The 27,881-nt window shown below is 35.2% G+C and overlaps 7 protein-coding genes across 7 annotated transcripts; 4 read left to right on the top strand and 3 right to left on the bottom strand.

The window, feature by feature from the left end:
- Positions 1-5,108: 5,108 nt before the first annotated feature.
- Positions 5,109-8,759, bottom strand: LOC108977149 (DNA polymerase subunit gamma-1, mitochondrial). Its single transcript, XM_018946722.1, has 2 exons — positions 5,873-8,759; positions 5,109-5,806 (listed from the first exon to the last, which is right to left on the bottom strand). The coding sequence occupies exons 1-2, from the start codon at positions 8,689-8,691 to the stop codon at positions 5,161-5,163; spliced, it is 3,465 nt and encodes a 1,154-aa protein (XP_018802267.1). The 5' UTR covers positions 8,692-8,759; the 3' UTR covers positions 5,109-5,160.
- A 374-nt stretch (positions 8,760-9,133) lies between these two features.
- Positions 9,134-9,932, top strand: LOC108977147 (probable 28S ribosomal protein S23, mitochondrial). The gene is made up of 3 exons (XM_018946718.1): positions 9,134-9,304; positions 9,364-9,525; positions 9,579-9,932. The coding sequence occupies exons 1-3, from the start codon at positions 9,261-9,263 to the stop codon at positions 9,889-9,891; spliced, it is 519 nt and encodes a 172-aa protein (XP_018802263.1). The 5' UTR covers positions 9,134-9,260; the 3' UTR covers positions 9,892-9,932.
- On the bottom strand, positions 9,899-10,880 carry LOC108977146 (DNA-directed RNA polymerase II subunit RPB3). Its single transcript, XM_018946717.1, has one exon. It carries the CDS (start codon positions 10,768-10,770, stop codon positions 9,943-9,945), a length of 828 nt encoding a protein of 275 aa, XP_018802262.1. The 5' UTR covers positions 10,771-10,880; the 3' UTR covers positions 9,899-9,942.
- A 159-nt stretch (positions 10,881-11,039) lies between these two features.
- Positions 11,040-11,779, top strand: LOC108977148 (glutamyl-tRNA(Gln) amidotransferase subunit C, mitochondrial). The gene has a single exon (XM_018946721.1). The coding sequence runs from the start codon at positions 11,272-11,274 to the stop codon at positions 11,758-11,760; it is 489 nt and encodes a 162-aa protein (XP_018802266.1). The 5' UTR covers positions 11,040-11,271; the 3' UTR covers positions 11,761-11,779.
- Positions 11,756-13,041, top strand: LOC108977145 (DNA polymerase subunit gamma-2, mitochondrial). The gene is made up of 3 exons (XM_018946716.1): positions 11,756-12,528; positions 12,584-12,682; positions 12,735-13,041. Exons 1-3 carry the CDS (start codon positions 11,772-11,774, stop codon positions 13,019-13,021), a joined length of 1,143 nt encoding a protein of 380 aa, XP_018802261.1. The 5' UTR covers positions 11,756-11,771; the 3' UTR covers positions 13,022-13,041.
- Positions 13,042-13,059: 18 nt separating this feature from the next.
- Positions 13,060-14,679, bottom strand: LOC108977143 (origin recognition complex subunit 5). The gene is made up of 3 exons (XM_018946715.1): positions 13,664-14,679; positions 13,412-13,603; positions 13,060-13,341 (listed from the first exon to the last, which is right to left on the bottom strand). Exons 1-3 carry the CDS (start codon positions 14,564-14,566, stop codon positions 13,060-13,062), a joined length of 1,377 nt encoding a protein of 458 aa, XP_018802260.1. The 5' UTR covers positions 14,567-14,679.
- A 542-nt stretch (positions 14,680-15,221) lies between these two features.
- Positions 15,222-22,209, top strand: LOC108977150 (brefeldin A-inhibited guanine nucleotide-exchange protein 1). The gene is made up of 4 exons (XM_018946723.1): positions 15,222-16,293; positions 16,362-18,682; positions 18,836-20,803; positions 21,545-22,209. Exons 1-4 carry the CDS (start codon positions 15,480-15,482, stop codon positions 21,689-21,691), a joined length of 5,250 nt encoding a protein of 1,749 aa, XP_018802268.1. The 5' UTR covers positions 15,222-15,479; the 3' UTR covers positions 21,692-22,209.
- The last annotated feature ends 5,672 nt before the right edge of the window (positions 22,210-27,881 follow it).

Below are 27,881 nucleotides of genomic sequence, written 5' to 3'. Positions count from 1 at the left end.
GCGCATCCGCTAAATTCTTAAGTGAGCGAAACACGCGCAAACCCTTTTAGCTGACCAAGCATCTTTGGTCACGTAGGCCGGCTCAAGCATAGGTTAGATTATAAAACTTAAAGTTAAGTGTTTTCAGTTTTGTAATAAAGCTCAACAGAAGCACATAGTGCTGCTTATAAAAAACGCATTGTTTTATTTTTTATGTTATATATGACGAACAGATGTTTTTACATTAATTAGGCCTACTGCTGAAACGTTTTTTTTTTTTAAATTTATCAGAAACTTTCACATCTAATTAGAAATATAAACTTATATGATCATTAAGGATCGATATTTCAATCTTCATTATCAAAGTAAAATATGATAACCCAAACAATCGTCGATATATTCGCCTTTAATATATAGTAGAATAAAAAAGTCGTTATATGTAATGTATGCGGCCTGATGTATTTCATTACACACATTTTCTGCTCTAAACTATAATACATTGTGCCCCAAAATTAATGCAAGATTTAAACGAACCGCCATTTCAAAATCTCTTCACAGTTGAGGAAGTTAAAAACTCTTCCGACCATATTTTGTATAAAATTCTCGAACTGCGGGTTCCAAGCTTTCATTATTTTTGAAATATTGTTCAATAAAGAAGAAATGTGGGGCAAACCACGTCAAGTGGTCCATGAAAATTTCGAAAAATCTCCGATTTTGAAAATTAGCAGTTTATTAGGAAGGGGACCAGACGCATACCCCGTGGTATAAATATTTCGACAAAATTCTTTTTTATTTGTTAAAGTTATTGAAGGTTGAAATTTAGAGCATGATAAAATTGTTAAATTATTTTCTCATATACTTTTTGAGATAAATCGATGAAATTTGGTGAAGTTTAATAAAAATGTTCATGCTATATAATACATATTTTTTCATAGTCCTTTTGTTTAAATAATAATATTTTACATAATTTTTTGTTAAACAATTGAATTTTTTTAAGTGTTCTTCACGCTAAAAAAAAATAAAAAGTTTGTGACACAACTCAGAATATATTCAACTTTAATAATCTGCAAAAAAATTTTTGTTCATTCATTCCATTCCAAAGATATTGAATTTTTTGTCCCCCTACCGCCCTTAAAACGCATAGCATATTAATCGTTGCGCAATTCCGCTTCGATTCGGGCCTAAGAACAAAGCATTACGCTTGTTATTCCCCAATTGCCAGTCGAAAAGCTAGCTGCGGTCAAAATTTGAAAAGACAACATTCAAAAATAAATGCCAAAGAATGTTCTTTCGAATGATTATCAACATTTCCCAATAAATTTGAAGTTTCTGTGTTTGCTTCTTTAAAAAAGTAGGAAGCCTTAAAATAAATCACCCTTTACTATAGGAAAATCTTTACTCTGATTTTGACCAGTCAGTTTATATGGCTGCTACCATATAAGCTATAATGAATGATTCGATGAAAACAATATGTTCGGAGTTTGTAGTGATCGATCAAAAAAAATTTCCCCACAAGGACGTTGTTGTATGTTGTAGTTGTATGACGCCAATCTGATATAGTTGTACGATATTAACAGTTTCTTGTGGAGAATACAATGTCTTGAAAATTTTAGACCGATATCTCAAAAACTGAGAGACTATTTTTCATATTTACAAACAGATATGCCTACTCGACTCGGATACTCATACTGATCATATATAAATACATATATGTTTTATATATATTCTTTATAAGGTTCTTGGATGTTATAAACATCGTAACAAACTCAATAAACCCTGTTCACGGTATACAAATTTTTTACTCACGTTATCACTTCCACGTGTGAACAAATGTTCCTTCATTTTCCAAAATCACTTCGTCTTTTTATTTTCATTATTTTTATAAGTATACAGAACTCCACATCTATCTCATTTACTTTTAGATCTAAAACACTAACTTTGATTTACATTCTAAAATTAATGTTTTATTCACATTATATATAATATATAATCTCAGTAGTTATAACAATAAATTCAAATTCCTTATAGAATATAACAACATCTATTAGAACTACTAAGTTATGATATATGAGCACTTCAGCCAAAAGAGGTTTATTCGCATTTGCTTAACATAATTCGGCGTAGTTGGCATAAAGATAAGTAAATGAATTATATATCCGTCTTACCATATTGTATTTAATACAGCATTAACTGTTACTTCATACATTTTTTCCAACAAGGTCTACACAGTCATAGTTTTATGTATATAGTTGTAATGCATACCTTTTGTTTCAAGCCACGCTTCTCATTGCACATTGAGGTTTTTGTGGCACTGATTGGCATTGGGTTTAGGAAATTATGAACGCACAAGGTCAGTAATAAGTTTGTAATACTAAATTATGACGTATAAAAATTAATTCTAACGTAACATTAGTAACAATGCTAGTAAAAATATACGTTACAAAGAGTTAAAAAGAACATGAGAAGGAAAGAGAACTAAAGCTTGCACGGAATGGTTTTTAACATTTTTAACTTTATTTTTTTTAGTACCCTTAACTTCGTAAATATATTTCATAAAATAAATATATAAACATAAAACTTAATATATTCTTCTAAAGTTAGAATCATTTCATTTTTTTTACAATTTTCTTACCCATAAAAGGGTATTAGGTTTGCAACGAAGTTTGTTACATGCAGAAAGAAACGTCGTCTGGGCAAAAAAATTGAAAGACTTTTTAATTTAAATTTCGCGCGAAGGCCCTTTCATCGAAATTTCTTTCTTTTTTTTTCTATGTTGGTATGACTTTCAGTGACATCTGTGCAAAATCACATCAAAATAATTATTAGTGTTTAGTATACGCTTTCCCGTCTGAAATACATAAAGTGAATTCGGCGATTTTTACGAAGAGTGTACTTAGATGTTTCATTAAATTTTGTATGCGGGACGAAACGTTCAGAATGTTGGAAAGAAGGTCGAGAACGTGTTGACAAAGATGAGTCCAAGACGGTTATTAACATCAACTGATGATCAACAAGTCAATAAAGAAATGAATTTAGGCTTGAGAGTCAACAATTAACGCTCAGAGATCTTACTGTCATCGTTGGAATATCGCAACAATCAATGGAAACTATTCTGAAAGATCATTTGTCCCTAAGAAAAGTGAAAGTACGATTGGTTCCAAAATCGACGATTTTTTTCGAAAAACAGCGTCGTGTTAAGGTGTGAAACAATGCTTTCCGAATACCAAGATGGATCTATGCTTACGACCCAGAAACTGACAAATATGGCTTCAAAGATGAGCCGAAGCCGAAAAAAACACGTGAAAGCAGGTCAAAAATCAAGTTTATGTTAACAGTTTTTTCAATTTTCGCGATGTGGTGCACTCCGAAATCCTTCCGAATGGGCAAACCGTCACCAAGGGATACTATTTGTATTTTATGCGTCGTTTGCATCAAGCTATCCGCCTGACGCGGCGGAAATTATAGGTATGTATATAAAAAATCAACGGGACGAGCTGAGTCGATTTAGCCAAGTCTATGTGTGCGTCTGTCTTACCCCAGCGGGCAGGGGTTAAAATTTACTTGTGGTAAGGCATGCCTGTCGTAAGAGGTGACTAAAATCCAAAATGCACTTTCTCTGTTCTCTGCTTCAAAATATCAGCAACTGATATTATAGACTTTGAATGAGACTTTTTCTAATGAAAAAACATTTGAAGTCACCAGTCATTGAGTCTAATGGGTGCTCAACTGGTAGTAGCAAAAGCTAGAAAGCCTGACCGGAGACTTTGATCTGGTGCCACGGGGAGCAGTAAGCCCTATATTTGAGCGAATCTAATCATTAGGTTTGATCCTTTGGGGAGTTTCGTGTTGGCTGTGGTTTAAACATAAACGCGCGTAGAATTGAAAATTCAGTTCAGTATGGAATCGTATCGCTGCCAGGTGTTGGATCCACAGCACGGTAGTGGGTTTAGATCGGTCTTGAATATGACCAAAGCGAAATCAAGTAATGATTGCAAAAAGTTTGCATTATTTGGTACGCTGATCGACGCATTGCATACAAGCAATCCAATCCTTAGTTTTTTAGATATTGCTCTGTAATTTTATACACGTCATTTCTTTCCCAAGAGGGACAATAGAACTAAGGATGCATTCCTCCTTTATTAATCTAATCTAATCTTCCCAAGAAGCTACACATTTGTCATAACCGATATCGGATATACCCATATTTTCTGTTTGTGAAGGTAACATTCCTAACACTGGGCAGGGCTTCTGCTCCGCCTCTTTAAAAACATCCTATGGCCGGAAGAGCCTATGTTGTTGGAGGAGCATGCCAGATATGACGTAGCAATCCCCACGACAACACCCCTCAGTAAGGTTTAAACATAAATGACTCAGCCGTTCCCACGACCGTCGGATCTACGTAACCGGAACGGACCCGGATTTTCATCCGGCCAAGGACTGTCAACTCGGCAGAATTCTGCCTCTCAACCAGTTGTAGGCGACCCTGATCCCTGAACCCGCAGGGTGAGTGTGAATGGTTTCAGCCTAAAGTAGTACTTAAGATATATCCACTACATACACATATTTCCATCTCGGAACAGAGTAAAGGGCTACAGTTCTAATGCCCCTCAGGTCAAGACCTTCAAAACGAAAGCAAAAAACGTAGGGCTCTCTCTTGTGACAGACCTAAAACTTTTATAGTCATTCGGAACGACATTGACTTTTATTGCATTTCAAACACAGGACATGATCGTGGTGCAGCCCAAGGACAGTCGTTTTTGCAACTTCTTACATCTCGTGGGCATCCACGATACCCACAGTGGCCATACATAATCTAATTGAGTACTGCAGATACGAAAGATTCAAACGCGCACCGAGCAGAAGTCTTTTTAAAATATCGGAATCCTGCTGCGAAAGAGAGGAGGGCACGATAGTCCTTAGGTCGCGTTGCAAGACTCATTTTCTTCATTTCCATTGTATGTATGTATGTATTTATCTAAGGTTTGAAAAATTCTCTCAATTTTTCGTTTATCAAAATTTGAAAACCCAAAATGAAAATTATGTTATGTTGAATTTTAAATCTGTATAAATATTTTAGTTATACCTCTTCACAGTATTTAAAAACAAACACAACAATTTATATGGTTAGAACTAAAAGAGAAAATAATTAAGATTTCTGAAAGGGAAAATTACATAAAAATGCTATTTTATCCAAGTCCATTGACTTAAATCACCGCCTCCTGCTTTTGCTATAGCATCATATATTGTTAAGCTTTCACCAGGTGGAATCCCATAACCAATATGCAGACCATGAGGATTGGAAGGGGTTTTACAATCCATAGTACTGTCCTTCCTCAGAACAGTATCCACTTCGACGGATGAAAAGAATGCTACAGACATTGGTAAATCAGAAAGTCCAATACGTGATGAACAAAAGGACCGCGTCAACAGATTTGTTATATGTAGAGCCAGGGCTGTTTTATAGGCTAGATCCTCCTTCACCAAGTAACGCACTTCATCGTGAAAGCTTAAACTGAAGCGCATTTGTGTTCCCATAAGCCAACGCATACAAACTAACATAAGATGTAGAAAATCGACAGCACCACTTTGTACCACCCAATTTATACGTGTTGGCAGAAAGCGATTCTCATCGCCACTATTTACTTCCAGTGCTCGACTTAGCCGACAATTCAAAAATGGCGTTTTGGGACAATTACTTGAGGCAATTTCTTCTAATCTGTTAAACATCGCACTTTCAGTACCACCTACCCATTTAGGGTGCTGAAACATTTCTTTCACCGCGCGGTTGCAGGATGCAGCCAGCTTCAGTGCTTCGTAACCAGAGTAACTGTAAATAGAGATAAAAGTATTGAACAAGTTTTTAATAACCAAACAATTCACTGAACCACTTTACCTTCTGTCTTCATAATTATCCACGAATTCGTCGCGCAAATTATAAACTCGTTTACCTTTAGTAATGGCAAACATTTTTTGCGCCTTAACTCGTGCTTCTGTATCTGATAAGGTTGGATTGAATTGCTTTAGTAGACCTTCGGCGAAATTTTGGCCCGCTCCATAAATACGTGCGTAATTGATAACTTTGGCATGATCTCTCGATATACCCACAGCTTTTGCGGTTATAGAATGCATATCAGTACCATTTGACTTTGACCCACTGATTGTCATCCATCCTAAAGGCGTTGCACCATGAATGCCACAAGCGTAGGCATCGCCAAGTACTGAAGCAATCCATAATTCCTGCGAGTCAACATCGGCGCCAACTATCCGATATCCTGGTGGTGCTTGGACCATTGAACGTAATTCAGAACCGATACGTTCGCGCTGTGAATTTGATGCTGTCATCCAAGTTGGTTCCATTGCTCTGCGTGTCAACGTACCGCAAGCAACAACTTGTGGACAAATGGCACCGTATTCCGTTACAGAGTCAATCTTTTTGTCATTTTTCAAACTATTCGGCAATTCGTCTCTACTTAACCAAACCACCATTTGGCCTATTATACGATCTCGATTGTTTCGCCAATAGGACATCATCCGAGCAATATCAATAACGCGTTTCGCCGAACCTTCCACGGCATCTCCACTACTTAAGACATTTTCAGAGAATTTGTTTAGAAAATCCTTCGACAAAGGATTGCCCACACGAAAGGAATTACCATTTTTATGTGGTAGTTTTAGGAAAAAACAACAGCCTTCTAAAATTTGTTTACACCACACACCTGCTCCCTTATAAACGCCATTTGTGTGGTCCTTTGGTTGTTTTTTATAAAATTCCTTTTTTCCCAATTTACTGTGAAGCTCCTGATCGAGCACGCCCATGTCGTAACCAAAGTCTTGCATTTCTAAAGTAGCCAACGCCAGAGATTTTGGTACTGGACAGCGTTCTGTAAGTTTTTTAATTGGTATACGATATAGATTCGAACCAGCATCCGTATCTACAGGTGGATATGTTTCTGTGCGAAATGGTACAAGAAATCCCCAACCATGTTCTCTTATATAGTGTAATGGATATCCCTCCCAACACAAGGAAAGTAATTTTGGAGCTATTTGCATGCCGGTCCCTACTTCGGTTGCACCCGGTGACCAATCAGTATTATTCGTCGTGTTATCCCTCGGACGTTTTTTGCACAATTTTCGATACCACGCAGGGTAACCCGGTAACAATGGACGTCGAGCCGGCAAAAGCGACTTCATATCGTACAAATATTGAAATTTTCTTTGTAATTGATGCTCTTCTTTCGAGAAACTACTTTGTTCTGCTTTTAATAAATTCGGTGAGGCCTTCTTTAAGGGTTTCGTCTTCTTTAATTTTATTTCTTGCACACTCCAGTCTTCGTCCCACAGCCAGAGATGCTCACGATATGCCTCATTTTTCATTAGCCTACAAGCATTGTCAGCCCGACGCGTAAGGTGGTTCTTGGCTTCGATGCTTAAATCTTCATATGCTAAATCTGACTCTTTTATGTACCGCTTCCAATTAGAATTAACAGGTAAATATGCGGAACCTAATTCCAACATACCGGCTAATGTAGCCGGATGAGGGAATCTCTCTAAAAATATGGGATACAGTTTTTCGAATACATTGAAAGTAGCTTCAACGTCACCAGCACAGTAACTCATTAACATTTGAAAGTTTTCCTTGACATCCGATAGTGATCCTTCTAAAAATATGTTTCGTGGCTCCTTTGATAGCGACTCTCCGCCGCAGTACAAACGATGGACATCAACTAAACTGTTGAGTGAACTATGTGCTTGCCATTCCTCGTTTTCAGGATCGGTTTCTTTACGCGATTTCAAAAGTGCTCGCTGATAAGAGGTTATACCACTTACGCTTATATGCAATGACATTGTATCCACAAAACGTACGCCCGTATCTTCTATGAGATACTGTTCACGCAATCTAGCTCTATCGTACGAAACATTATGACCAACTATTATTTTTGGTCCTTTCGTACCCAAGGAAATAAGATCATTTAAATGGTAGCGCTTTGAAGACACTGAATGATCATTTGATTTAATCCGTGTATCTTCGTTCACGAGTTGAGGACTTACCCAAGAGTACCAATTATGTACACTTACGGCAGTAGCTAATGTGGGCGCTGCACCCTCAGATACACAAACTTCTACATCAAATATCAATGCATCTTCAAGTGGAACACTAATTGTCTTCCCCTCTCCGGTTACCGAATTATAAATGGTCCAACCACTCTTGAAATTCCATTTTTGTGGACGTTTTGGTAATTTCTTACACGAAACTAATGAATTAAGTAATTTCTCGTAAGGATCTACTTGCTCTTTAGCTATATTGTAAAAGTGTTCTTCAATATTTTTGCCATGAAGTTTGGGTAGCTTTAGTTTTACATCTGGTAAATGATCTGTGCTATTTACGTCAATGCCATGCTTTTTTAAATCGGCTAAATAATTCACTGCTTCCTCACTGTCTGCGTTTGTGGTTGTGGTAAATATTTGACTATGTAAACTTCGAGAGAGCATTTGCACTTTGACAATATTCTCAGCAAAATCGTGTTTTTCATCTGAATTAGTTGGTTCTTCCATTTGCATTATTTCACTGGCATGTTGGTCGATGGAGGCAAGGGCCTTCACATTGCCTTTAGTCTTAGTATTAACCAACGCGTCTTTTCGCCGAAAAATTCTTACTGCACTGTGCGGATAGATATCTTTAAATTTGGTAGAATAACATCGTAGAAATTGCATTTCCAAAGCAAGTTAATATCATTAATGAATCCGACGTTTAAAAATGTAAACAATGCGCTAAATGATGAGTAAATCAAAACACAGTTCATTCATAAAAAATAGTAAACAAATCGTTATTAATCGATTGAAATTAAATGTTATCGGAAATACCAAATTTTAGAAATTTTTTAACTTTTAGTACAAAAAATTTCAGAAAAGACTTAAAAAATTTATTTTTCACGTTCAAATTTAAAAATAATTATTAATTATAGTTAATACTCCATACTTAACACATTTTTTGTAATTAAACTAAACGCATGCGACTGCGCCTACATAAACTGAACAAAAGATAAAACAAAAGGAACACAACAAATAAGATATAAACAATTTTGTCTTTAATATTATTGTTTATGATTATAAAGCTATAAAAATCAATTATTAAAGTTAATATTTTTCTAATTAGAATGATTATGAATAGTCATCGATTAACTAAATATAATCGATTAGCTTGAAACATACAAGTGACAAAAATCATATGTTTCATAACATTATTTCTATTTCTTGAGAGCGAATTTGTGGAATTGTTATAAATGGCGCAAAGTAGATTAGAAAAAATTGGAACTATTTTCACAAGGTTTGTATGAATTTTTGCCAACATTTTTATGCTATACTGTAAGTAAAATTATTTTTCAGAGTGAATGGCCTAATAAAAGCCGGAGCCATGAAATATGAGGACAGACCCATTTGGTTTGATTTGTACACTGCTTTTCCACCAAAATTAGAACCACGCTTTGATCGTCCTGCACCCGACATAAAAATCAAAAATATATTTTATGCAGAGGATGTAACAAGAGCGTAAGTTTATGGAGATTACCTAGATAAGCGTTTAAAAATAAAGTTTATTTCAGAAAATTTCATAAAACGACCAAACAAAATGAAACTATAAACTTTTTGGATACCAGAAGGAAAACCCAAACACAAAATTTTATACAGATTTATGAAAATTTAAAAACTCAAAATCCGTTGGATGACGAGAAATTGTATGGGACAGCAGTTGAATTGTTAGCGGAGCAATCCAAAAACGCAAGTGCTGAAAAAAATTCAGAGGTCACCGATGAGGTCAAAACCACACTATCCAGTGATTTCGCAGAAAGCTTGGATAAAGAGGGACGTAACAAATCTGGTGTAAATGTAGACATTAAAAAACTATTCAGTGAATAAAACAATATTTTCTGAAATAAACATAAATTTATTAGTACAAATGTTCTGTTTTTACACAGCTAGCGCATCGTTTTGAGTCTCATGGCTCAGTTGCGTTTGCAAATTGGACAATTTATTTTTTAAAACTTGTACTCCCATTATAACTATATTTTCAGGCTTCAGAGCACCGGATGATTCTACATTATAGAAGAATTTATTTGGTTTCGCTTCCCAATTATAAGGTGCTTCATATTGATCATCCTCTAATTCGGTGTGTTCACTTTTTGGCCACTCATCTGGTTTGGGGTATAGTGTATGACGCATAGAATTATCTGGATCATACTCAAAGCAAACGCCTGCAGTTGGGTTCCATTTAGCATGTTCCTTTCCAAAACCTTTTTTCGCATAAGCTCTCAATTTTAACTCTTGGCCACGACGTAATTTGATTATTAAAATTTCATCGGTGCTCTCGCCATATTCATTGTCTTCTTCATTTACATGGCGTGATGTTACGGGTAATACTTTTGGATTGCTCGACTTCAAATCTGCAGTTGTGACATGACGAGTTTGCTCTTCAGTACACTTGACGTCAAGTGTAAACTCTACACTACACTCCGGACAAAAATCCAAGCAAATGCAATCGCGTGTATATTGTAGGCGTTCAACGACTTCATCAGATATTAAGGGAATAAGTCCAATACGATGAGCGAGAAATTCGTCAGAAAGTACCGTAGAGTTTGCTTCAAGTTGTACCCAGTCGATAGCTAGTGTTGGGGTCTCTGCAATGAAAACACGTCGCAAACTATTTGCTACACTCAGTTCGGTATCCTCCAAAACGAATTTCACATTGTCGTCTGTTAATTCAGTTATTTGCACAGAGGGCTGATTAGCGTACGGCATTTTTATCACTTAATAATGAATATAACCACATGAAAACAAAAACTAGAATGTTGGGAAAGTGTTTGTCAAAGCTACTCAAATTGCCATCGTTTTATATTTCATAGATGTGTAATTCTACCGGCTAATAATCGATTATATTACCAAAATTTAATTGTCTGAATTTGCGAAACACTACCGGGTTCAGTATTTTTAAGGTGAGACACTTTTCAGAAATATTAATTTAATGCAAAGATATAATGTCAACCTAGTTTTAAGAATAGTTGCACAAATCCCTGTCTATTCAACACTTATTTTTATTTTGTTTAACTTATTGTGATCTCATTAGTGTTAATCGATTCAAATCATATCCAAAAGGTAATCGCTGATTTCTATTGAAATCAAAAGCATCGATAAAAGTAAACACCATTTTTCGACACAATCATCTCAAACAATCTCAAATCCCATAATCAAGTTATTATTTATGCAATATATATATTTAATGCACGCGTCATAACCGGTGAAATGCAGCGAATTTTACAGAAAACTCGTAGCTACTGCACAGTTCTAAAGAAAGTGAATAATAATCACAAATTTGACCAACCAAAGGAAAATAAGTTGAACTTTTCCGAACTAAAGTATCCATCGAAAGTTCCAAGTAAACCAATAAAACAAAATTTTCCAACAGGTGAAAAACCTGTAATAGATAACGCAACTATACAACTCCTTGAGCGTCTTTCTTTAGTTAATTTGGAAAGTAAGGAAGCTTTAACTACATTGGAAAAAAGTATTGAATTTGTGGAAAAAATTTCACATATCGATACAACTAACGTATTGCCTTTATATACCGTATTGGAGGATCAAAACTTATATTTGCGCGAAGATTGCGTAACAGAAGGAAACTGCAGAGAAGATATCCTACGTGGTGCCAAAGTTACTGAGGAAGATTATTTTGTCTCTCCACCCGGCAATATTCCACTACAACAAAAAGAAAAGGATTTTACTGATAATTAAACGAGGCAAATATGAAGCAGTTGAAACAAGTTATTGAAGCTTTACATTCATCTCAATATTTAAGTGCCTCTATTGGCTACAATGGAGCGATAAACAACTGTACGTTGTTAGAAAATGGCATTAAATATAGTGAGCAATTGTTGCTCCATTGGTGTAAGACACATTCATTAGATAAGGAAGTACGCAATAGTTTCACCGATGTCATTGAAGACGAAGCCTTAGTTGACACTAATGATAGATCTAATTTTATATTTTCGAAACAATTTCATGACGGCATTAGACATTTATGTAGTAAATCGGTAAATGAACAATATCCCGTAATTTGGAAAACGATACAAAAAATACATACTAATAATTTAAATAAAGTAGCCACAAACAATTTTGATGCCTCTACAACAAGAATTCGTACATTCTTATTCACATATTACTTAACTCATCCGGCGAAAGGTGTTAGTGATTTTTTTAAAGCTCAACGTGAATGCAAAATCTGGTGGATGCGCTTTAGTACTGATCCCAGCAAATACTATTTAGATCCATATAAATTTAGTGACATTTCGGAGTCAACAGTACCTCCTGGCACCCAATCGATTACAATTAAAACAAAATTACCCTATGTTACACTAGATGTGGAGTCCATAACACTAGTTCCTTTATTAAAAACGCATTTGGATAAAAAAATAAATGCATTTTTATCAAATAATACCAGTGGTCAAGACATCGCACCCGCCGTCATACGGTCAGTTATTGATCTGCAGGCTGCAACAAGTGGTAAGGAGATAGTCAACATTTTGAAATTACTTTTACTTAATATTAAAAATTCTAGCGGTTCTCTTCGATAGCGTGGATAACGAACATGAAAACACTTTGTTGCTCAATAGAAAATTAGCTCCTTATCAATGTGTCGTAGCTTGCTGTCATCAAGGTAAATTTGCTTTATGTTTTATTTATTTGTTAAAAAAAAACAACTTTTTTAGATAACAAATTGATCGACTTGGGAGATCTTTGTTTGCATATAAGTAACGTGCTATTGCGGTCCGGTCTACGATTGAAACCAGAAAATATGATTTTTACCCAATGCTCCAATAAAATGGAAGAGGAACTTTTTAAATGTGATAGCCTAGGCATACCATATGCAGTGATCATCAACGAAAGCACCCTTCTGAATGGCCTATTGAAACTACGTAGTCGTGATACCACCTTAGAGGAAACGATACATATTAGTGATTTGCCAAATTATTTATTACAAATATTTTCAAACTAAATTAAATAAGATAAAACACAAAAATTAAATATAAAAAATTAATTGAAATCGCTCAAGTACTGACGCACATTAAATCCTACTACTTGGCTTATGCAGATGACAAACTCCAGTCCTATTGTACACTGCAAACGCGACGTTCCATCCATAACATTTTCTCCCGAAACAAAAGTAAGTAGTTTAAGATTGACTAATGTTGAAATTTGTGAGAGCAAGTTACAAGTTAAGCCAACTTTCTCATCAAGTATAGCATAAAATATAGCCAAAAGACGGTCAACACTGAATGATTTTGGTCCAATATAGGTATTCATTTTTTCTGTTACCTGGTAAAAGCAAAATACAAAATGTTTAGTTCGCATATAAACAATTTACACAGTCGACATTTTCACTCACTTTAGCATTCGCATTGACATTTTGCAATCGTTTTCGTCGTTTTCCGTGATTCTTCACAAACAAACGTTTGTCTTCTTTTGATGAATTATAACTCGCGATAAAAGCAGCTATTAACAAATACTTGCCATAATAAGGCAGTTCCAAAGATTGTGCAACTTTTAAAATCTCTTTATCATTGTTTACCGCTGGAGTCTGTATTTAATTTTTTAATATTAAGTAATTGTATTTAGAAAAATATTTTCTAAGTATTACCTCTGGTTGACCATTTCGTATATATACTTGTGTTAGGGCTGTTCGTAGTTGACCGGCAATACAACGCCATAAACGTGAAACATCGGACATGCTAACCGTACCATCCAATATAGGTTCCATATAGAATGTAAAACATTTTCTAGCAGTAATCTTTAATTCAGAAAGATCACGACATGCTTTATAAAATACTCCCAGAAATAGATTTAAATAATTATTGAAAAACTCTCTCGTTACTGTATCAACTATTTCTAGTTTTGTTGACAGATTCTCTGGTTTCTTACGATTGAGTAAAGCAACCATAAGTTTTTGTGCATTTTTGAAGTCAGCGCTTAATATTTCCAGTGTTTCAGATTTTGTGTACTGGGGAAAGTATATTGTAATGGGATCATCAATACTTGTTTTACAATAAAACTTTTCTAATGGAAGTTGTGATATTAATATAACACAAATATTCAGACCACTAAGTTGTTGCAGACGTAACAAAGATGGTAACACATTTGCATCCATATCCCTTAGTCTCTCCGCATTGTCTAAAGAAATTATATACTGCGCTTCTGGTTGTGATTGTATGCGTCGCAACTTTTCCACAAAGTCTTTTAAATTTTCTGTTTTAATATCATGCGCCATATCACTGTTTATATATTCCAATATATTTTCAAATAGTATTCTTGAAGTATAACTTTCAACACAATTGACGTATGCTACGTTTAAGTTATTTTTACTACGACGCGTGCTTTCATTAAGGAAATTTTTAAGTATCGTAGTTTTTCCTGTACCTGTATGACCATAAATATGAATTGCAGCTGGAAGCATTTCTTCAGAATGTCCAATTAAATTGGTAAGTGATTTTAAGACTTTTTTACGGCAGTGAAATCTTTCGTTTAATTTATTGAATACTTCCATTTTTCTAAAGCTAATTAAAATATCAGTTTGATCTTATATTTTGTCTTTATACGGATTTCGTAAAATATATATGGATTGAAGAATTGTGTTTACTATTTTTAAAAGCGCGCACATAGAAATGGAAATTAATAATCGAATATTTTATTTGAACACATTTAATGCCAAAGTCGAAGAATAGAAAAAAATATCGTAATCATATTTTACGTCTAGTGATGTGAACTTATAATTAAAAATTTAATATAGTAATTTCCTTGATTTCAATTTACCGTGATGTAAATTTAAAGGAGTTTTATGATTGTAGCTGTATTAAATAAATTTGCTTTCAAAACTAATGTAATTGGTAGAAAAATGTGCAAAAATATTAAAATTTTATCTATTGTATTAATATTCATGTGTATAATATTATTTAATTGAAATATAATTTATTTAGTTGGATTTTTTTTTTATAACTGACCGGATTACGAAGTTATTTATATTTAGATTAACAAATTAGTCGATGTTTTAATGACGAGCGCCTAAAGCTATGCTTTACTAGAATCTGGCATAGTAGAATAACAACAGCTTTCAATTTTAGATCACATGTGTCACACAGTCGCATAACTTGCGATATTTTTTCTTTTATCGCTTATCGATTTAATTAATGGTTGTATTGACAATCATTGATGACGTTTATTTTTCATAAAAAGACAGTGGACATTATTTGGTGGTTTTTCTTTGCTTGCACATATGTATTTTCAGTATATTTCCTAATCGATGCCATCGGTATTTTTAATTAAATTGTAAAATGTTGTGTTTTAATTAGTGCAGAAGAAAATACTACCTTATAAACACTTAAGTGTTGTGGGGGTGTGCGTGATTGCTGACCTTATCGGGCATCAAAAAATTTTGTCTTAATGTGAAGGATTTTGACAATATGCAAAGTTTTTCCTCGAAAGCTAAAGAAATGTTTATCGTGCGTGCATTAGAGAAAATTTTAGCGGATAAAGATATTCGGCGTTCGCATCATTCGCAACTTAAAAAATCTTGCGATTCAGCGCTCGAACAAATTAAAAATGAACTTATTAATGCAGGTCAAATTGCAGAAGGAAATGAATTGCCATGTGCAGCATTACCTTTACCAAAGAATGACGCTGCCAGTATTATTAATGCAGAGACATATTTTTTGCCTTTTGAACTGGCATGTAAGAGTCGTTCGCCACGTATTGTCGTGACGGCGCTTGATTGTCTACAAAAGCTCATAGCATATGGGCATTTGACTGGTGCCATACAGGACTCCGCCAGTCCTGGGCATTTACTTATTGATCGCATTGTCAATACTATATGCGGTTGCTTCAATGGGCCACAGACCGATGAAGGTGTACAATTGCAAATTATTAAAGCGTTGCTTACTGTTGTTACATCACAGCATGTTGAAATACATGAAGGCACCGTTTTGCAAGCCGTACGCACCTGCTACGACATATATTTGTCCAGCAAGAATCTAGTCAATCAGACAACAGCACGTGCAACACTTACACAGATGCTTAACGTAATATTCGCCCGTATGGAGAACCAAGAATACGAGTTGAGCACGAGTACCCATATGGAAAACGGCACTAAAAACAACTCAACAACAGATATTGGTGCTCAATCACCAGTGGTAGAACGAGCAGAAAATATCGACGGTAGCGAAACCGAAATGTCCTTGGAAGATATTGCAAGCTCCGTTCTAGATGAAGTACTAAATAGTAAGAATTTTATTTTTAATTGTTAGGTAAATTTATATATATGTATATATTGATATTTTATTTTATAGACGCTTTCGAGCAAGCATTGAAAGAAATGTCCAACGGTGCCATCGAAGAAACGACCACTAACTCTTCCTTTGGATCAGTGGAAGGAATCGATAACCAACTCAATTCAGAAGAAAATGCAGATAATCAAAATGAAAGCGATGCCGTCGTTACAGCAAAATTCACACATATTTTGCAAAAAGATGCCTTTCTAGTATTTCGTGCACTATGTAAATTAAGCATGAAACCATTACCCGAAGGACATCCCGATCCGAAATCACACGAATTGCGTTCAAAAGTTTTATCGCTGCACTTATTACTGTCCATATTGCAAAATGCTGGCCCCGTTTTCCGTTCCAATGAAATGTTTATCATGGCCATAAAGCAGTATCTGTGTGTGGCGCTTTCGAAAAATGGTGTTAGCTTGGTGCCAGAAGTGTTCGAATTATCCCTTTCTATATTTGTGGCGCTACTCTCGAACTTCAAAGTACATCTTAAAAAGCAAATAGAAGTGTTTTTCAAAGAGATTTTTCTCAATATATTAGAAGCAAATTCGAGTTCCTTTGAACATAAATGGATGGTAATACAAGCATTGACACGTATATGCGCCGATGCACAATCTGTGGTTGATATCTACGTTAATTATGATTGTGACTTTTCTGCAGCGAACTTATTTGAGCGACTCGTTAACGATCTGTCGAAAATAGCACAAGGTCGCCAAGCAGTGGAATTGGGCGCAAACCCACTGCAAGAGAAATCAATGCGCAAACGTGGACTTGAGTGTTTGGTGTCGATTTTAAAATGTATGGTCGAATGGAGTCAAGATTTGTATGTAAATCCAAACTTGTCAACAATAAATCCACAAGAAACGGTAAACACACATGCCACGCATAAAACAAGCGTCGATGTGTCACATAAGCATAACCAACTGGATAATACCGATTCGCTTTCGCAGACCAACAACTCGACACGTTCGGCATATGGCGGCTCCAGCCATAGTATAAATTCATTTGGTAGCGTAAAGAATACAGAGGTGCTTGATTTGCCCGAAGCTTTGGAAGAACGAAAAATGCGTAAAGAAGTGATGGAAACGGGCATTGAAATGTTTAATAGAAAACCTAAAAAAGGTGTACAGTTCCTGCAGGAGAAGCAGCTTTTAGGCACAAATCTAGTTGACATTGCCAAGTGGCTGCATGAAGACGAACGTTTGGACAAAACAGTTATCGGTAATTATCTGGGCGAGAATGACGATCATTCTAAAGAAGTGATGTGCGCTTACATTGATGCCTTCGATTTTCGAAAACTGGAAGTTGTCGCCGCACTGCGTCTTTTACTCGAAGAATTCCGTTTGCCGGGCGAAGCACAAAAAATCGATCGTTTAATGGAAAAATTTGCGAGTCGTTATTGTGAATGCAATCCGAACAATCAATTGTTTCAAAGTGCCGACACTGTGTATGTGCTAGCCTTTTCTATAATTATGTTAACGACAGACTTGCATTCACCGCAAGTTAAGAATAAGATGACCAAAGAGCAGTATATAAAAATGAATCGCGGTATTAGTGACAGCAAAGATGATCTACCCGAAGAATATTTATCGTCAATTTATGATGAAATCGCTGGACACGAGATAAAAATGAAAAATACCATTATCAACAAGCCGGGTAAACAGATCATTGTTAATGAGAAGCGTCGTAAACTTTTGTGGAATATGGAAATGGAGGCTATTTCGGCGACGGCTAAGAATTTAATGGAATCGGTGTCACACGTAAAGTCACCGTTTACATCGGCCAAGCACCTGGAACATGTGCGACCAATGTTCAAAATGGCTTGGACACCTTTTCTGGCTGCATTCTCGGTTGGCCTGCAGGATTGTGATGATCCAGAAATTGCATGCCTATGCTTAGATGGTATACGTTGTGCGATACGCATTGCATGTATTTTTCATATGTCCTTGGAACGTGATGCTTATGTACAGGCGTTGGCACGTTTTACTCTACTCACTGCGAATTCGCCGATCAATGAGATGAAGGCAAAAAATATTGATACGATAAAGACACTAATCATGGTAGCACACACGGATGGCAACTATCTTGGCTCCAGCTGGCTTGACATCGTCAAGTGTATCAGTCAATTAGAGTTGGCGCAATTGATCGGTACCGGTGTGCGTCCGCAATTTTTGTCCGGCGCACAGACAACGTTGAGAGATAGCCTAAATCAGAGTGTTAAAGAGCATATTGGCGAGACAAGCAGCCAAAGTGTTGTAGTCGCTGTTGATCGTATATTTACAGGTTCCATAAGATTGGATGGTGATGCCATAGTGGACTTTGTCAAAGCACTTTGCCAGGTTAGTAATAAAACAACATTTTTATGTATAGCAGTTTGCCACGAAGTTTGTAACACCTAGGAGGGCTTCGCTGCTAACGAAGTTAAAGTTTATTGTTTTATATTTCAAAAAGAAATCAATTTTATAACTATTTTTTGTTTTTGCTTTCAATAGGTCTCCGTTGACGAATTACAGAATGTGCAGCCTCGTATGTTTTCGCTACAAAAGATCGTGGAAATTTCCTACTACAATATGGAGCGTATACGTTTGCAGTGGTCACGCATTTGGCAGGTTTTGGGCGAACATTTCAACGCTGTGGGTTGCAATACAAATGAGGAGATTGCATTTTTTGCTTTGGACTCGTTGCGTCAGTTGTCCATGAAATTTATGGAGAAGGGCGAATTTGCCAACTTTCGTTTCCAAAAAGATTTCCTTAGACCTTTCGAGCATATTATGAAGAAAAATCAATCGCCTGCTATACGCGACATGGTTGTGCGTTGTATTGCACAAATGGTCAATTCACAGGCGCATAATATAAAATCCGGTTGGAAGAATATATTTTCAATATTCCATTTAGCAGCTAGCGATAATGAGGAGGCCATCGTTGAGTTAGCATTTCAAACAACTGGAAAAATCATTGGCGAACTGTATCAAAAGCAATTCGCCGTTATGGTGGATTCATTTCAAGATGCAGTGAAATGTCTGTCGGAGTTCGCTTGCAATGCACGCTTTCCGGATACAAGCATGGAGGCTATACGTCTGGTGCGCACGTGTGCGCTCTGTGTGCATGACGCGCCACAATTATTCGCTGAACATGCTGGCATGGAGAATGACATTTCGGTGGCAGAGGAGGATCGCGTTTGGGTGCGCGGCTGGTTCCCAATGCTGTTCTCGTTGTCTTGTGTGGTCAACCGCTGCAAGCTTGATGTGCGTACACGCGGCCTAACGGTGTTATTCGAAATTGTTAAGACGCACGGTGATAGTTTTAAACCGAATTGGTGGAAAGATTTATTCAATATAATTTTTCGTATATTCGACAATATGAAATTGCCCGAACACGTGACCGAAAAATCCGAATGGATGACAACTACCTGCAATCACGCGCTATATGCAATAATCGATGTGTTTACACAATATTTTGATGTTTTGGGTTATCTGTTATTGGAGGATCTCTTTGCGCAACTACATTGGTGTGTACAGCAAAGCAATGAGCAATTAGCACGTTCCGGTACAAATTGTTTAGAAAATTTAGTTATATCGAATGGTTTTAAATTTAACGAAACGACTTGGGATAAGACTTGTCAATGCATATTGGACATTTTCAATGCTACATTGCCCAAAGAATTGTTAACTTGGCATCCGAACGCTCAACAAATGCAAATCCAAACAATGGAACAACAGAAGGCAACATTTGTAGCGCAAAATTCGCACGATAAAAGCAATCATCTACAACATGGTTCAACAATTAATCGTAGTCAATCACAACATTCCGTTTATAGTACGAACATACTGGACGATGATGCGATGAGCACATCTCAAGGCTATCATCCGCATTCGCATATAATGTTGCACAATTCGCAATTCGAAAATTTGCATATTAAGTGTGTCGTGCAATTGGAACTCATACAAACCATGGATAATATAGTATTCTTTCCGGCCACATCACGCAAAGAAGATGCCGAGACACTTGCACAAGCTGCCGCCGATTTGGCCGGCAGCAATGCGGCGCAAAATGTTTTGGAATGCCAAAGAGAGGAGCAGGGTATGTACAGTTATCTGCATACTCGGCAATTACTGATACTAGCCGATTGCCTAATGCAGTCGCATCGCTTTGCGAAACGTTTCAATGCCGATCAAGAGCAGCGCAACATTTTGTGGCGCGCCGGTTTCAAAGGTTCAATCAAACCGAATCTGCTGAAACAGGAGACTGCTTCGTTAGCTTGTGTTTTACGCATTTTCTTTAAAATGTATGGCGATGAGAATCGTCGCAGCGATTGGCCGGGCATCGAACACGAATTGATACAGGTATGCAAGGAGGCGCTTACATATTTCCTCAGTTTGCAAAGTGAAGCGCATCGTGATGCATGGACTTCACTGTTGTTGTTGATACTTACGCGTTTGCTGAAGATGTCTGACGCAAGGGTATGTATATACATATGTAACATGAACAGGGTATTTTAAGCTTACCTGCCAGTTTTTAACACACATAATCAAACTTCGGTGACTATAAAGTAGATATTAATGTCGATTTAACCATGTAAGTGTGTCTGTTCGTCTGTCTGTTTATGCTTGAACGAGTTCTTTAGTTCTTAAGGTATCGATTTGAAATTTTGCACACGCTCTTTTCATCCCAAATACATGCTCATTTGTCGGAACCGATATCGGACCACTATATCATATACATAGCTGTCATACGTACAAACTATCCGATCAAAATCAAATGTTGTGTGGAATACCTTTTTTAGTTTACGAGTTATCTTCATGAAATTTGACAGGGATTATTTTCCTAGAAAATAACACAATGTCCGATCCATATTATACAGATCAAACTACTATAACATAGCTGTAATATAAACTGGTCCATCAAATCAAGTTCCTCTATGGGAAACTTTTTTTTGCCAGATATCTATAAAAAATTTATAGATTCAGACCATTGTTATATACTAGTATAGCTGTCATATTAACTAACCGATCCAAATTCTAGACACGTGTGTCACAAGAACTGGCACGAAGTCACACCCGTTAAAGAAGTCTAGTTTTATGCATCAAATCTAATTTATATCAAAAAGTTGTTGGTAGATTTTGTAATAACTAAAAATCTATTTTTACGCGTTACTTCTTGAAATATTTCTCATATCTTATTATATATTTATATAATTTCAGTTTGCAACGCATGTCTCCAATTACTACACGCTCCTATGTGAAATGATGTGCTTTGATCTAAAGCCCGAACTAAGAAGTGTCCTTAGACGAGTATATATGCGAATCGGCCCAGTATTTAATATAGTGAGCCTTAACATAAGGAACTAATTAATTTATTATATATATACACATATATATTAAAAATATATCCTTTCCGAGTTTTCTTATCTTTATTGTAAACAAAAATCGTAAATATACAAACATACATACATACATTTATGCAATTATAAAATTTTATAATAGCAGAATTCACCTTTGTGGCTTTTGATGTTGTAGAATGTAAATACCAAATAAAATATAAAAAAGTTTAGAGAAACTATTTAGTAGTTAATTTATGTTTTTATGTTTTCAATTGAACAAAAAACGAATATAAAATGGCCGAGAAAAGGAAAAAAATATATTTTGCTGTAAATTTCAATATCTCATGTATTTGGATTTTAGTATTTTAATATTTTGTTTTAGTTTTAAAACAATTTTGTTTAACCTTTGTTATGCATCAGGTGAAGGAAGCCAATTACTTTTGTTGATATGAGTAATTGTAAGTTACTGACAATATATGAATATAATATGTAAATAAGCAATACACATACATACTACATACTATGTATATGTATAACCAATTTTAAGTAAGCATATGGAATTATTATTTTAAACCTGTTATATAAAATATTAAAATCGATTTGAAAAATATTTCGCTCATTATATTTTGCTGCAGTTGTTAGTATTTTTATGAGGAAGTACATTTCTGATTAAGTGTGCTTTTTGTTCTTGTTGTCATTTGTCATTTGTCTTATTCATGGGAAGCAGTTACTGCGCCGATGAACTGCAAATCGAGCTAATAAAAGTACAGCGATTAACTGGTGTGGAAAATATTATTAAATCGAGTGCCGACAGACTGACATTAAAACGCTTTAAATACATTAAAATTCATGTATTTAAAGTGTATAATTAAAATCAATTTTGAGTTTCATAACATTCTACAAATAATTTTGAGGAATGCTTCCGTTACAGCTACCCCATCTGAATTGTCGTGGGAACGGACATCTCATTTTATCTTTCAGTCAGCTGAATAAGGTTTGGAATATGAAAATTATATTTTTTCTGTTTCTTCGTCGTTGGCACAAACTAAGCAAAGTAAGCTTTTTTTTTTTAAGTTTTCTGATAACAATCAGAGTTGCAAATAATATATTAAAAAGATGTTTGAATTATATATTATTATTTTGTAATCCAATAACTTTATTTGATCAATTTGTATGGCAGCTATGTGCTATAGAGACTTGAAAACTTTTTTCGGAGATTGCAGTGCTGCCTTGGACAAGAATCTATTTCGTCACATAAAAAACAGAACGCTTTAGATTTATATACATATCAACATATGCTTGTATAAGAACTTGTTCTCGATCGTTTAGTTTGTATATCATAAATAAAAAAAAAATATGTTGATGTTTGGTTAGAAATACGAAAAGACTTTTTCGACCCCCTTATTAATTATCAAATTTTAATCTCACACCGGATTGAAAAATGAAAAAGAAATGTTAAGCCCAAGTTTATAAATGATTAAAAAAATAGTTTTTGAATTTTAAATTATTTGGCCTTGTGTTCTTCTTGAGTTCTACCATTTTCGTTAGCTTTGTAAAGAGAAATCTTATTTTTTATGAAGTTTACACATCGTTTAACCCTCTTTGCGTTATTAAATTACTTTTAATTATTCATTTTAACCCTTTGCATATTTCAGTTATAAAAAATCTTTTTTCAAATTTTTTTATGTTGATTTCGGGATTAAAAATAAAAAAATTATCAATGATAATTGAAAATGTGATACTAAATGCAAATTTTTTAATTAGGAAATGCGGAATTCAGTAATTTTTAAATTTCATTTCAAGGTTAGGTGTAATGCAAGCACCACTATATACATTTCAACTGTCATGGTATTCTCGACTTATGATTCCAAATAGTTTATATGTATAGATATATGTATATGTATAGATATTTTTCACCTAAATTTTTCAATTTTAGAATTAATTGAGTGATTTCAGTAAGCTTTTACAGTTGATATATAATGCAGTTGGCAGATATATGAAAATAAATGGGACTCAATTAATCTGATTTATCTTTGACTCAGCTTTATAATGTCCAACTTGTCATTAGTGTATTTTTAGTTTGTGAAATCTTTTATTACTTTTATATTGTCCTAGAAAAATGTGTAAATTTAGGGTTTGCGGTTTGTTAGCACATCGTTAGGTGGGTTAAGCCAGCACAATAACACTATCGGAAAATTACTCATCATATATAAATATGGAAGCTGGCAAATTGTATCTCCCACAACACTTTACATATTAAATAGTCAATAAAATGGTTTTGTTTACTTAATATAAAAGCTAAAGCTTAGATATATGTAGGTATATGTTATATACATAAGTAAATACATATGTATGTACATATACGAGTATAAAAATAATCTGAATCATGAGCCCAATGAATATCGCTATGACTGTTTGCTCCTGTAACAAGCCTTTCGATATTTATAACTAATATATAGCGTAGCCAATTAGAAGCTCGAATTCATGCAATTTTATTGACTTCATACTGATATACAAAGTTGTGTTTACCCAAATATTCGGAAACGACATGTCAGCTATGTCAAAGTATTTCATTTTTCGGTCAACCAAAGTTGTTTAACCTTCGTGCTCCTTTGGACTTTACTTTATGTTCCAAAATACTAAAAATTGCGCCACTTAAAATGTATATTCGAAGGTCAGTGTCAAATACAAAATATATCAATTCAATACTAAGAGCTTTCATTTATATTCATTTGACTAGCACAAAACCATAGCCATGCTCACAAAATGCAGGCCTAACATGCAATTTGAACCGTCTCAAAACTTACCAAGTACCAAGGAAAGTTGCATTTCACCACTTAATGCTACAATGATCTTCTATTTTAGAATTAAATGAATGAGAAAGAATTGAAAAATTCTATTAATAATAAGTGTAAAAGTGCTAAGATAGTTCCAGGAATAATATGCTTGCATATGTAAATGACTTCTGTATAATGACCTCTTAGTACAATTTCAAAAAGATGTGAAATATGACGTTCACTCCTGTTTGCCGCTGTAAATATCTGATATATGTAGTTACATAAAAAGTACACTTGATTGATATTATTGGCATATATGGGCAAGTGACTTGATCCCAAAAATGTATAAATTCGGTTCGTACTTTCGTCCATTACAACCCTTAGCTCCCATATGAAAAACTAAAAGTTGTATGGACCTTTAGGAGGCACAGTCCCAAATTCATAAGGTGTAGTATATGAAAAAACTTTTGTATTTTAATAGTAATTTGTATTTACTATACAATTATTTCTGTTGTTGTTTTCGCTATTCTAGCTGACCCGGCGAACTTTATATCGTCTAATGTGGAAAAATTGAGACTCTAATCAATTTGACAAATGTTGGCTTTATTGTTTTTCCAGATTTTATTTATATAGATTTTGATTATATCTTATACATATGTACATATGTTCATTTCAAACGAATTTAATTCTTCTTCAATCTCACATCGCATTACGTCAGAGAATGTTCTTAGAAGCAGGAAGCTGCATATGTACTGAGTTTCAGGCCACAAGGGAGTTTCAGGAAACGAAACAGCTAATGAGATTGCCAAAAGTGACATCTGTCTGGCTACCCAACAAGTACAGTCCCTAAGAACGATATACAACGAAATTTCCGAAAGGGCTGACAGTCAGATCAGAGCGAGATGGAACGCCTTAAGTACATGCAGGATCTCCTAGATAATGTGTTGCTTCCTACTCACACGGTCTCGAAAGAACTGACGGACGACTGTTGACTTTTTGATAGGTCACAACCTACTGGCACCACATGATAATGATACAAACAGAGAGTGCAGAGAAGTTGACATGAGACAGACGCTGGAATACTTTCTATGCCTGTGTTCAGAACTCGTCAAATATCTAGCAGCATCGGAGTTCAATGGACCGGACGAAGTATCACACGTAGACATCAAGTCGAAGTGTGACGAGTTCTTTAGCTGAAATTAAACTGTTCCTTTATTTGGCACTACTAAGGATGACGTGATGGCGGGCCAGTTTCACCCAGCCTAACCTAATTCTCCTTTTTAAACGGTCACACATTATTAAAAAATCGATTCCTCGTTTCGTAATAACTTACATACAAAAATTTTAAATAATATATCAAATAGTTCTAGAATTATAGCCTCTTAAGTGCAGCCGCTCACTGAGTTCAATCAGTTCTATAAATTTATCTTTAAAGGACTTGTTCCTTTTCAAAATTACATTTTTCAATTTTTTATGAGAGATTGTTCGGAGACGATTGCTCCAATCGCTATCGTGGATGTTCTTAATGTAACTATCCATATAATGATCTACCAGTTTTTTATTTGATCAAAAATTTAATTGAAAAACGACCAAAACTGTGGATAAGGTTTAATATTTGCAAACGTCACCATTTTGTCAATTCCTGGTTTTTTGACCGTAGGTAATTGTTCGGACAATATCTACTAGTAGAGAATTTATATTTATTAGGTTTCATCCACGGAAAAGGCCGAAATCACTACATCAGTGGTGGACCCTTTTTAGCGCCGTCGGAGATCACGTTTAACTCGAAAAATTTTAAATTTTTTTAAAGAAATTTTACAGTACACTTTTAAAAAATGAAAAAAAAAATTATGCAGTAGCCCCTTACAGGCAATCGTAACTTTAATATTCGCTTACCTTATTTATTAATATCTCATCAATTAACTTGTTTGATACACAAAAATAAAATAAAAATCGCCAATCTTTATTTGAAGTACTTGGATGTGTTTAAAAACCAATTGTAGTAAAGTACTGCTACTGTGCACCCAAAGTCAATATTTAGACATTCATGGACATACTTACAAGTGCATAAATATTTGTGAAAATGATTAACAAATGAACATTTTACTGATTATCAGTAACTGTTATAATTACGAAATAACGGCTAATTGCTGATAAAAGTGCAAATAAACGATTTGGTCGCGTGCTCGTCGCCCTTTCATCCCTAAAAACGAGCATCTTGACGACATCATTAATATGGTGAGCAATAAAAATGCCTCGTCGTGGATGCGTGCTGACGATTCGCTTCTAAATTTATGAACAATTTGTTTGAAATGTTTTTATTATGAATTATATATATGCACATATACATATATGTATTTAGACAGCATGTGTGATATGTCTGTATGTGTGTATTAATTCGCGTGCCTTTTGTTTTGCAGTTATTATTTTTGTTGTGCTTGTTAGTAAAAATTTTTTTGTATATTGTATTTAACTATAATTTTATGTATGTATATTTGTTTATAAGTAGACCTTTTTTGCGAAAACAAGAGATATTCTACTGTGATCAAATTGAAAGGTGAATTTTTAATTTATACTTCGCGTGTTTTACGAAGCGGTAAAATTTTTTTTGTTTGTTGGTAGTACTGTTGGTGACATCTATGCTAAATTTCACCTCAAAATATTAATGAGTATTGAATTTATTAATTAAAGAAGTGCGATAATGCACTGATTATTCGTGATCATTTCGCCACATTTTCAACTAATAGCGAAATAGCTCTCTGAGAGCTCTCGTCAACTACCCGGTATAAAGGAATTGTGGGATGCGATAGATGCCGAGAGTTGATGAGGGAAGCGAGATGCATTTGCAGGCAGAAAAATAGAGGCCGATCTGAGTAAGTATGAAGAGCTTGACAAGCTGGCCGGCAGAAGTAATTCTCGAAAATTCAATTAAAAGATGCTGCGACTAAAAGAAGGTTTCAATAACGGAGCGCCCAGATATTCACCACTCGCCAAATCTTGGAAAAACCCTTGAAAAGAGAATCGGCATACACCACCACTTCGTCGATTTCAAAGCTGTTTTATGCCGCAATGGATCAGGAAGGACCTCACCGGCAGCTCCTTCAATTTACTGCTGGAGAAAATAACTCGAGCTGCAGAGCTGAACAGAGATGGTATAATCTTCTACAAGAGTGTACAAATGCCGGCGTACTCCGAAGACATCGACATTACCACAACAGTGTCGTTAGTTCTGCTCTCTACTGATTGGACAAAGAAGCAAAGGAAATGGGTCTGGCAGTGAACGAGGGCAAGACGAAATATCTCCTGTCATCAAACAAACAGTCTTTTCATTACCGACTAGGCTCCCACTGCTGAGAGTCATAACTTCGAAGTCGTAGGTTATTACGTCTATCTTGGAACCAGTATTAACACCAACAACAACGTCAGCATCGAAATCCAACG

Source organism: Bactrocera latifrons, unplaced genomic scaffold, assembly GCF_001853355.1.
Source record: "Bactrocera latifrons isolate USDA-ARS-PBARC rearing strain unplaced genomic scaffold, ASM185335v1 scaffold_849, whole genome shotgun sequence".
NCBI classification, from domain to species: domain Eukaryota; kingdom Metazoa; phylum Arthropoda; class Insecta; order Diptera; family Tephritidae; genus Bactrocera; species Bactrocera latifrons.
This window is presented reverse-complemented; position numbering and strand designations above follow the sequence as displayed.

What these genes read in the sequence shown, in the direction of transcription:
- LOC108977147 (XM_018946718.1), top strand. Translation starts at nt 9,261, where the DNA reads ATGGCGCAAAGTAGATTAGAAAAAATTGGAACTATTTTCACAAG. An exon ending in ATTGGAACTATTTTCACAAG is followed by an intron (nt 9,305 to 9,363) that starts GTTTGTATGAAT and finishes ATTATTTTTCAG; the next exon opens with AGTGAATGGCCTAATAAAAG. An exon ending in GCAGAGGATGTAACAAGAGC is followed by an intron (nt 9,526 to 9,578) that starts GTAAGTTTATGG and finishes AGTTTATTTCAG; the next exon opens with AAAATTTCATAAAACGACCA.
- LOC108977145 (XM_018946716.1), top strand. Translation starts at nt 11,772, where the DNA reads ATGAAGCAGTTGAAACAAGTTATTGAAGCTTTACATTCATCTCAATAT. An exon ending in TCTGCAGGCTGCAACAAGTG is followed by an intron (nt 12,529 to 12,583) that starts GTAAGGAGATAG and finishes TAAAAATTCTAG; the next exon opens with CGGTTCTCTTCGATAGCGTG. An exon ending in CGTAGCTTGCTGTCATCAAG is followed by an intron (nt 12,683 to 12,734) that starts GTAAATTTGCTT and finishes CAACTTTTTTAG; the next exon opens with ATAACAAATTGATCGACTTG.
- LOC108977149 (XM_018946722.1), bottom strand. Translation starts at nt 8,691, where the DNA reads ATGCAATTTCTACGATGTTATTCTACCAAATTTAAAGATATCTATCCG. An exon ending in GATAATTATGAAGACAGAAG is followed by an intron (nt 5,807 to 5,872) that starts GTAAAGTGGTTC and finishes CTCTATTTACAG; the next exon opens with TTACTCTGGTTACGAAGCAC.
- LOC108977143 (XM_018946715.1), bottom strand. Translation starts at nt 14,566, where the DNA reads ATGGAAGTATTCAATAAATTAAACGAAAGATTTCACTGCCGTAAAAAA. An exon ending in TACGAAATGGTCAACCAGAG is followed by an intron (nt 13,604 to 13,663) that starts GTAATACTTAGA and finishes AATTAAATACAG; the next exon opens with ACTCCAGCGGTAAACAATGA. An exon ending in ATGTCAATGCGAATGCTAAA is followed by an intron (nt 13,342 to 13,411) that starts GTGAGTGAAAAT and finishes TGCTTTTACCAG; the next exon opens with GTAACAGAAAAAATGAATAC.
- LOC108977146 (XM_018946717.1), bottom strand. Translation starts at nt 10,770, where the DNA reads ATGCCGTACGCTAATCAGCCCTCTGTGCAAATAACTGAATTAACAGAC.
- LOC108977148 (XM_018946721.1), top strand. Translation starts at nt 11,272, where the DNA reads ATGCAGCGAATTTTACAGAAAACTCGTAGCTACTGCACAGTTCTAAAG.
- LOC108977150 (XM_018946723.1), top strand. Translation starts at nt 15,480, where the DNA reads ATGCAAAGTTTTTCCTCGAAAGCTAAAGAAATGTTTATCGTGCGTGCA. An exon ending in TTGTCAAAGCACTTTGCCAG is followed by an intron (nt 18,683 to 18,835) that starts GTTAGTAATAAA and finishes TGCTTTCAATAG; the next exon opens with GTCTCCGTTGACGAATTACA. An exon ending in TGAAGATGTCTGACGCAAGG is followed by an intron (nt 20,804 to 21,544) that starts GTATGTATATAC and finishes ATATAATTTCAG; the next exon opens with TTTGCAACGCATGTCTCCAA.